This window comes from Palaemon carinicauda, chromosome 8, assembly GCF_036898095.1.
Source record: "Palaemon carinicauda isolate YSFRI2023 chromosome 8, ASM3689809v2, whole genome shotgun sequence".
Classification (NCBI taxonomy): domain Eukaryota; kingdom Metazoa; phylum Arthropoda; class Malacostraca; order Decapoda; family Palaemonidae; genus Palaemon; species Palaemon carinicauda.
Window position 1 is genome coordinate 144,081,779 of NC_090732.1, and position 10,000 is coordinate 144,091,778.

The following is a 10,000-nucleotide window of genomic DNA, read 5'->3' on the forward strand; positions in this document are numbered from 1 at the left end:
CAATAACGGCTTTATTTTGCAGTCCCCGGTGGCATTGGCACAAAGTGCAAGAGTCAACCGATCCTTCATGGGCTTATATCCAGGCATTTTTTTCTCTTCGGCGGTAATGTACGTTCGACTAGGCATCTTTTTCCAAAACAGACCGGTTTCATCACAGTTGAACACCTGCTGCTCTACGTAACCTTCCTCCGCCACGATGCTTTCGAACTTTTTAACAAAGTCTTTAGCAGCCTTGGTGTCCGAACTCGAAGCTTCTCCATGATGAACTACTGAATGAATCCCGGTCCGTTTCCTAAATTTTTCGAACCAACCTCGAGACGCCTTGAATTCTTCCGTCGTAGGATCGGCTGAACTCTCCCCTGCGTCACCCCGACAGTACGCCGCCTTCAAGTCATTGTAGATAGCGCTGGCCTTCTCACAAATGATCGTTTCCGTGATCGTATCGCCAACAATCTCCTTGTCTTTGATCCATATTAACAAAAGTCGTTCCATCTCTTCAAGGGTAGGGCTACGACGTTAGGAAATAATCGTGATCCCCTTCGAAGGTTTCACTGATTTAATAGGTGCCTTCTGTTTTATGATCGTCGAGATCGTAGACATATTTTGGCCATATTGTTTAGTCAGATTGCTAACACGTACACCTCGCTCATGCTTTTCTATTATTTCTTGCTTTAATTCTAATGAAAGCATAGACTTCCTCCTTTCTCACCACTACTACTACTTCCTGAACCGAAACTAAGCTTTTTAGGACCCATGATTAGGAAACACAGAAAACAACACGTGAAAAAGGAAGATAAAAAACACTGTTAATATCTGAGTGAATAGAGAACAACCACACGATGCGCACAAGATGAGAGGACTGATTAAGGTGACACTCGATTGGCGTCCCTCCAATGTGCGGCCGTCTAGCGGCGTCAACAACAAACGAAGCTGGGCGCTTTCAAGAAAATTCCACGCGTGCACGTAATGTTTACTCCGTATGCTGGAGCAACACTTCGGGTGTCGAGACAGAAATTTGGTCGAATTTTACTTCGGATGTTGGAAAATTCTTATGTCAGGACATTCGTATGTAGAGGTTCCACTGTATATATATACAGTATATATATATATATATATATATATATATATATATATATATATATATATATATATATATATATGTGTATTTATATATATATATATATATATATATATATATATATATATATATATATATATATATATTTATGTATATATATATATATATATATATATATATATATATATATATATATATATATATATATATATATATATATATATATATATATATATTTATATATATATATATATATATATATATATTTATGTATATATATATATATATATATATATATATATATATATATATATATATATACAGTATATATATATATATATATATATTTATGTATATATATATATATATATATATATATATATATATATATATATATATATATATATATATATATATACATTATATATATATATTTATGTATATATATATATATTTATGTATATATATATATATATATATATATATATATATATATATATATATATATAAATATATATATATAAATATATATATATATATATATATATATATATATATATATATATATATATATATATATATTTATATATATATATACTGTATGTATATATATATGCATACTAATATTATTATTATTTGCATTTGCAAAGCTACAACCTTAGTTTGAAAAGCAGGGTGCTATAAGCCCAGGGGCTCCAACAGGGAAAATAGATCGGTGAGGAAAGGAAAAAAAAATTAAATACTTTAAGGAGGTCCATCACGTCCAATGGTAGCTCCCTTAACAGATTTTGAAGCAAAGCGAAAAATCTATTTTTGGGTGAGATAGCCATGTCGTCCTGATGGAGGGTCCCTTTAGGCAGCTTTCTAAGGGATATTTAGCTACAGTGATACTCCCTGAGAATTGACCATAGGTCTCCAGAATTCTAACTCCTGGCACGAGTATCCTTAAGAAAATTCTTAAGGATATTGCATAATATCAGGGGACGTATTTCTTGATACGACACATGGCAATCTTCACCCTGAACAGAGTTTTCGCTCTGAGGGGGAAGAGTGGCGAAAATAAAGGGGAGCCGTCATCAAGGTTACCTGGTGGATCCCCTTCCTGTACTACTACAGTGCCATGCATGGCAACTCATTCCTTGTTGCAATTAAGCATGGATGGCTACAGATAGAGTAGTTTCGGTTGGGGATTGTTACATATGTATATTCCTTTTCTTAGAAAAGGAGGGTGGGTCCTTTAGGACGACATGGCTATCACCCAAAGATAGATTTTTCGCTTTGCTTCAAAATCCATTTTTTGGGCTCAGCCATGTCGTCCTGATGGATGTTTACCAGAGAATTACCTGAAAGTATTATATCTGTGGGTTTGTATAAGTGCCTTAACCTTGAATATGGTCACCCAGACTGCATAAATATATGACGCTACTGTTATTCGTCATATCCGTTAAGCTTGGAATGAGCTTAGGGCTTCCTGCCCCCTGCAGGGAAACTGTCAACTCTGACTATAGAAGCAAGAAGGTTTGTATATGTAGGAACAAATGGAATTAATTTACCATAAGTATGTTCATACGTGTAAGCAGATTCAAGTGTTATATGTTATTTAGGAAAAATAATTAAAGGACTCTGGCTAGTTTTATTTAGCTACTTATGGGCTGAATAAGACGCAAATACATTTTTTATATTTATTTGTATAGACAACATAAAAACAACAACGAATGTATTAAGATAGAATCATATCCTCCAAAACCAACAATCAAGAGGTACATTTATATTTATTACCTGTAAGGGAAGAAATATATATTAAAACAGGGGCACTCAAAATTATTGTAAAATTAAGATAATTTCACTGTAAATGTTGGATGAGTTTAAACACTGCGTACGAATGCACACACGGCACTGGTGTTATTGGATTGATTCTACACCTATAAAGAATAGTCCCAGGGGCACCAGGGTGACCCTTAATAAAAGGTATTACACTTGAAGGTGTTAACACCTTTTCACCCATAACTAGTCCCAAACAGTTCACTGTTCATCGCAGCACTAGAAGATAGGTTTTATAACACTACCTGCCGCCACCACATAGTGCTTTATCTCATGCACTTTCTTCGCATAATGTTTGTAAAAGACTAGAGGATTTCCAACCTGTGTATGAGCAGAGTCTATCAAAGTCCATATACGTAATAAAGTTTAGCGAGGAAGCAATTTTTCTCGGATCATGACCTGCGAGTGTACTGTCAGGATCTGCTCTGCAAATAAAATAGTTGAGCCTCACCCTCAGTTGTTTCAGGGATAAGTTTGATCCTGAGGTTTTGCCTATGAAGAGCTGTCCTCCCTTGAAGTCTGAAGTTCTTTGAAGATAGACCTTTAGACACTACTGGACATAGAGAGACATCTTCCTTCAGAGGGCAGATTCTCCAAGGACCCCACCTTTTGGTGGGTAGCTCGTTTTTGGCGAGAAAGGTAGGATCGGGAAAAAGGTTCAATTCTCCCTCTTCTGTGAACTGAATATGGCCCTCGTCTCTTGATAGGGCTACTATTTCACTAACTCTAGCCCCGGAGGCTAGAGCAAACAGAAATATCACTTTTTGTATTAGATCCTTTAGGGAGCAATCTTCGTTGTTCAAGTTCAAAGCATAGCGCAAGACTTTGTCCAAAGACCTTGAAATGGGCTTCGGAGGGACTGCTGGTTTAAGTCCAGTGCAAGCCTTCGGAATCTTGTTGAAGATTTCGTTCTATAGGTCCACCTGGAAGGCGTATAGAAAAGGTCTAGTCAAAGCTGACTTACACGTAGTTATCGTGGTGAAAGCCAAACCTTGTTCGTGAAGGTGGATGAAGAAGGACAGGCAGAAGTCTATCAAGATTTCTGTCAGGTTTTTTGCTTTAACAAAAGAGACCCACTTCTTCCAAGATGATTCATATTGTCTTCTGGTTGATTTTGACTTGTATTCTTCTATAAAGTCAATACTGTCTTTCGAGATCCTAAAAAAAGGAATGAGTTGCCATGCGTGGCGCTGTAGTAGTACGGGAAGGGGATCCTTCGGGTAACCTTGATGACGGCTCCCCTTCATTTTCGCCACTCTTCCCCCTCAGAGCGAAAACTCTATTCGGGGTGACAGGAATTCGAATTCTGGAGACCTATGGTCAATTCTCTGGGAGTATCACTGTAGCTAAATATCCCTTAGAAAGCTGCCTAAAGGAACCTACCATGAGGATGACATGGCTGAGCCCAAAAATACAGTATAACGGTAGGTTTTTCATGGCCTAGTACTTGCTTCCTTTAAGCCAGGACTGACCAAGGCCAAAACCGTTTCAGTATCTCTATGATTAGCTGCAAGGAGATTGTTGGAGTCTCCTTCCTTCCTCCCTTATGGAACCAGGAAGGATGACGTGTCCAGGGAATAAAAAAACCTATCACTCTGGTTCTCTGGGACAGGCCCCCACCTAAGAATGAGTCCACATTGTAAAGGACAATGGTTTATATATGCATCGGAGTAAATCACAAATTTTTAAATAGTTTGCATTTTTTTTACTGTACAAACTTGAGTCCTTTATATCACCCTTCCTGTCCTTGAGATGAAGGTCAAAAGTGACATGATGCAGGTGGGTGGCTTCCCTTACCTACCTCTGCTAACTACTGTCCCAACCTTGTTATTTTTTCAATGGCCATTCCAACTAGTGTTTTAGACATTGTTGTAGACATACTATACTCTTTTTTAAAGGACTCGGGTTTGTATAGTGAGGTAAAGTACAAATGACTCAGAAAATTATTGATTTTTAGAAATAACTGCACATTGATACTTTATAATAAATGTGAGCAAATTTTGATGTTGGGAGTATATATCAGAAATAATGTATCTTTTTAGATTGTATTGGATTGTCTATTAATATTTATATCTTATTCTAGGTTTGGGTTTATTTGCTGGGTTTGGTGCTCTTACATCCCTTGGCCTCTATATTTACTATGAAACAGTGAAAGTAATCAGGTGAGTTGTGATTTCTTACCTACTTTAAAAGTGTTCTTCTCTAAGAACTGAATTAACTACCAAAAGTTGACAAAATGACTTCTGTAGATATAACTTTGTGTTCAGTCCTGTAATGATGGTGACAGTGTAGCCACTGTTGTTAATAGGGAAAGCTGACGATGGTGGTAGCACCTAACCTCAGGACTCCAGTCTTACCAACAATCCTATCCCAACACGGAAAATATCAATGAAGAATGCTAGATTAGACTCATTGCATTTCAGTTACATTATTAGTATTACCCCCAATACACAATTGCTATTGGTCATCAGAATAGTGATATAAATCATAATGATAATTCCCAGAAAACCATTCTTCATGATAGGATTCTCAATGCACAGTTCTACAATTTATGATACTTAAAAGTTATACAGAATAAAATTTATAAAGTTAACAAGTTGCATTTGTGAAATAATGTTCTAAGATGGGATGCAAGATACATGTACTGGGTTCATTTAATTTATAATTGTTCCAACACTGAGTACTTACCTCGAACTACTGTACCTTCTTAGGAGTATCTGGGATCTCCTCCCAACCGACCAGTGTTTTGTGTAGTTTACCCTACTCCCGTTTTCTATGAGGGGTAACCTCAGGTATTGTAATATGTGCCCTGAGGCGACTCCGGGTCAGAGAGCATGCTTGCTCAGGTCTCGATCCCCAGTAAGTTCTCTGGTCGCTTCGTGATAACATCACGACGCTCTCCTTATCCAGTGTGACCCTTTGTGTCCCCGGCCCCCTTTGTGTCTCATGCGGTTCCCACGTGGTACCTTTGTGCTCCCCCTTATCCTTTCCCTTTGTGTTCCTGTGTCTCGCGGTGCCTTACTAGTGCGTATTGGAGCATCCCCACCGTTGTCCTTGGCCTATGGCCAGTAAATCGTGTGATGCTTTCCTGTCGAAACCTGAAGTTGACCCGCACTCCTTGTGTTCTTTGTGAAGGGGCAGTGTGTGTTCCCCTACAGCCACGTGTCCGGAGTGCGAGTCCTGGAACGAGGCGCAGTGGGTGCGTTACGGCACCAAAAAGAAGGCGGCGTCTAAGAAGCCGAGCGTCTCTTCTCCTCTTGCTTCGCCGGGCGTATCGTCAGACAGAGCCTTGCTGCCGCCTTCCCCTACCCAGAGTAGGGGACGAGGTAAGTCGGTTGCGGGGAAGAGGCCTGTGGCCCTTCCCCAGGAGTCTGATTTACGGGATAGTGGTGTTGTGGCGTCATTCCAGGCAAGTGAGGGGCCTGAGGGAGGGATGGGGGACGGAACCCTGGTGCAAGCAGGGCCCGTCTCCTCAGATGATCCTATGTGGGAAAAAACTGTGCCTATCTCTTCTCCCGCCTCTTGGGCATGTTTTTAAGGTGCTTCCGCAGCCGAGGGTTCCGCCGAGAAGGAAGACTCGCCGCCTTCGGACTCCCTCGCGTGGGTGCCGCCGAAGATGCCCTTCAGGTCTCCGTTGAGGATGGAGGAAGGTTTTGAAATATGGGCCCCCCATTGAGGAACGCCCACGCTCCCCTCCAGCGCCTTCAGCTATGTTTCCGTCCGTCTTCCTACAGCCCTCTTCTTCCATCGTGCGACGCGCGGACCCATCAACAACGCGGCACGAGTCGGGCCCGCCGGTGAGAACATGCAAGATGTCGGGCTCCTCGGTTGAAGCCTACTCTTGCTCCTCGGAAGACGGAGCCCCGAGGGACCATAGGAGAAGTCGTGAGAGGTCCCGGAGGAAACATTCTCGTTCTCGCTCCCGCTCCAGATCCCGCCACGGGGGTAGCCGCTCTAGATCCCCCAGGAGGAAGTTTAGGAGAAGTGACTCCTCGGGGGAAGAATGGGCCGTCATTCCTTGTAGCAAACTTCTCGAGATGACACCAGTTCCGGGCCCCTCGAACTGGCTCCCAAGGGCTCGCTTACCAGTGAGGTACGTATCCAGCGGCAGATACGATCAACGGAGGGAATCGTCTTTTCAGGTCCCAGCGGACAGGCATAAGTCCGCGAAGGTTCCGACTCAATCTGCCCAGCGGAGAGAGTTGCCCCTTTGGTCTGGCAGCCGCGTCCCGACCTCCAAGTCAACGTCGAGTCTGCAGGAACGAGACAAGCAACTCCCTTCGACAAGCAAGCCCGCATCTACCTGGACCTCCGTAAGCTGGGATAAGTCCAGGACAGAGGCCTCCGTCCCGACGGCGATGCCCATGCTACGCCCTGAGCCGCCGAAGTTGGACCATTCCAAGATGTTTCCCCCCGCCCCCACACAGCAACCTCCGTCACAGGCAACAGGGCGTCCTACAGAGGAAATGGACGACAACGGAGAAGGTTCAGCAGCAGAAGTTTCGACCTACAGGAGGGTAATAGGACTCATTAGGAGGCATCACAGACTGGACGAACCCGAGCCCTCCTCCGACGAAGTCTGGCTCTCGAGCCTCAGCAGGCTGGGTGATGCCCCGGTGCAGCGGAGACCCTCGCTAGCCCTGCCTTTGGCTAGGGATGTTAGGCTGGGTAAGGCTCACGTGGACAAGATCGTGGCAAACCATGCAGAAGCCCCCAAGAGCCAGAGGTCCTCCAAGCTTCTTCAAGGCCTAAAATCCCAGAGCTAGTTTTACCTTCCTGAAGGGCATCGCGCAGGTCCCTGTACTGTGGAGCCTGCAATCGCCATCCTGGGACAAGGAGCAGCTGAAGAGAGGGCTACTACCGCCTCGATCTGTTTCTCCCCTTCAGAAGCTGCCATGATGCCGACTTCCTTCTATACCTTAGAAGGAAACGTAACTTTTCGACCTCAACCGTCAATGGTTACAGGAGCATGTTAGCGGCCGTCTTCAGGCATAGGAATTTGGACCTGTCCAATAACAAAGATCTCCAGGACCTTCTCAAATCCTTTGAAACGACTAAGGAACAACATCAGGAATCGCCAGCTTGGAATCTGGACATAGTCTTGAAGTTCCTAATGAGTAACAGGTTTGAGCCTTTACATTCAGCCTCGTTTAAGGACCTCACCATGAAGACACTTTTTAGTCAGTTTGGCGACAGCAAAAAGGGTCAGTGAGATTCATGCCTTCAACAAAAATGTAGGCTTTAGAGATAGCAAGGCCATCTGCTCCGTACAGTTAGGCTTTCTTGCTAAGAACGAACGCCCTTCACAACCCTGGCCCAAGGCTTTTGAAATTCCGAACCTTTCGGATTTGGTTGGAGAGGAATCAGAGAAGGTCCTGTGTCCAGTAAGAGCCCTGAAGTTCTACCTGGAAAGAACGAAGAATTTACGGGTTAAGTCTGAAGCACTTTGGTGCTCAGTAAAGAAACCTTCGTTACAGATGTCTAAGAATGCACTATCCTTCTTCTTCAGGCTCTTAATAAGGGAGGCTCATTCACATTGTAGTGAGGCAGACCTCAAGCTTTTGAAGGTCAAGGCACATGAAGTTAGAGCTGTGGCAACTTCTGTAGCCTTCAAGCAGAATAGGTCTTTGCAAAGCATTATGGACACGACATTTTGGAGTAAATCTGTGTTCGCCTCACACTATTTGAAACTTGTCCAGACTCTTTATGAGGACTGCTACACCCTGGGACCATTCGTAGCAGCGAGTGCATTAGTGGGGGAAGGGTCTACCACTATATTCCCGTATCGTAATACCCTTTTCTTCTCTTGGAACTACTGTATTGTATTTTTATGGTTGTTTGTGGAGATTGGACGCAGTCTTCCACAATCATTGATTTTAGTCAGGTGGTCAGTTTGTTCCTTGGGAGCAACCGGAACAAGGGTATTGGAGGAGTTCCTGTCACATAGAGTTTATACACCGGTTTGACAGTTCCTAGAGGTCTTCAGCCCTCTGGGTGGATCGCTGGATCTCGTAAGGAAAGCGGACATAATGAGGCAGTAATTCATTGAAGTCAGCTTCCTTAACAGGTACGAACCCTTAAGCTTGTTTATTATAGGTAAATTCCAACAATGTTGGCTGTCTCTGACCCTCCACCAAAGGTGTCAATCAGTTATATATATATAACTACCAAGTAAGTCAGATATTTAAAAATGAAATTTTCATAATAAAATAAATTTTTGAACATACTTACCTGGTAGTTATATATAATTTAATTCCCACCCTCCTGCCCTCTAGAGACCTAAGGGCATGGAAGATCTGAGGAATAGTTGGAATGGTTCCAGGTACCTGGGTAGAGGGCGCACAGGTGGTACACCTGGCTACCTAATCTGCGATTGCCATGGGTAAGACTATAGGCACCCTTTTTTCCATCGGGGTCCTTATGTTCAGGAGGATAAACCTCCTGGACTTGTTGTTTTATTTGGACTTGTTGAGTGGTGATAAGTCCTGAAGGACTGAATTTTCTTGAGCCCTTCTCGTAAACACACAACGGCCTTCCCTGGAATTCGGTGGACTAAAGTTTCCTTACCACCTGTATGCTCTAGACTAGAGCTCTCGGGTGAACTCCTCCAGGAGGGTTTTGGATAATCGGAGGAGTAGAGGAAATGATGGTAGAGATATCTCCACCTCTCATCTTAGTCCCATCTTGATTAGGCCATTGACCCAAGGATCGAAGGTCCAGCGATCCTAAAGGAATCTCCCTCCTACTAGAAGCATTTCTATGCTTCGACTGATCAGTAGGAATCTCTTTTCAACCATTTGTCTGTGACATCTTGGTCACTACAACTGTGGATCGTTGTTGAACCGCTCTAAATGGATGTCCAGACCTCTCCATCTTCCTTTTAGGTTGGGGACCCACAATCTTAGAAGATTCTCTTTTTGAAAGGATGCCCCACTTTTGGAGAAGTCCTACTTTCTCCGTGGAGGCGTTTTTAATCACTTCCTTGACTACCTCGTCTGGAAAGAGGTCTTTACCCCAGATGTTGGAAGATATTAGCTTTCTTGTATCGTGTTTCACTGTTGCGTTAGCTAACTCAAACTCCCTACATGTTCTTCTAGTCTT

At 42.8% G+C, this 10,000-nt stretch overlaps 1 protein-coding gene across 1 annotated transcript in view; it reads left to right on the forward strand.

The window, feature by feature from the left end:
- Positions 1-10,000, forward strand: part of ND-B16.6 (NADH dehydrogenase (ubiquinone) B16.6 subunit) — a 35,206-nt gene that overhangs the window by 4,802 nt on the left and 20,404 nt on the right. The window contains exon 2 of the mRNA XM_068379142.1: positions 4,983-5,061. Coding sequence (XP_068235243.1) covers positions 4,983-5,061 — 79 coding nt within the window. The remainder of the gene's footprint in view (positions 1-4,982; positions 5,062-10,000) is intronic.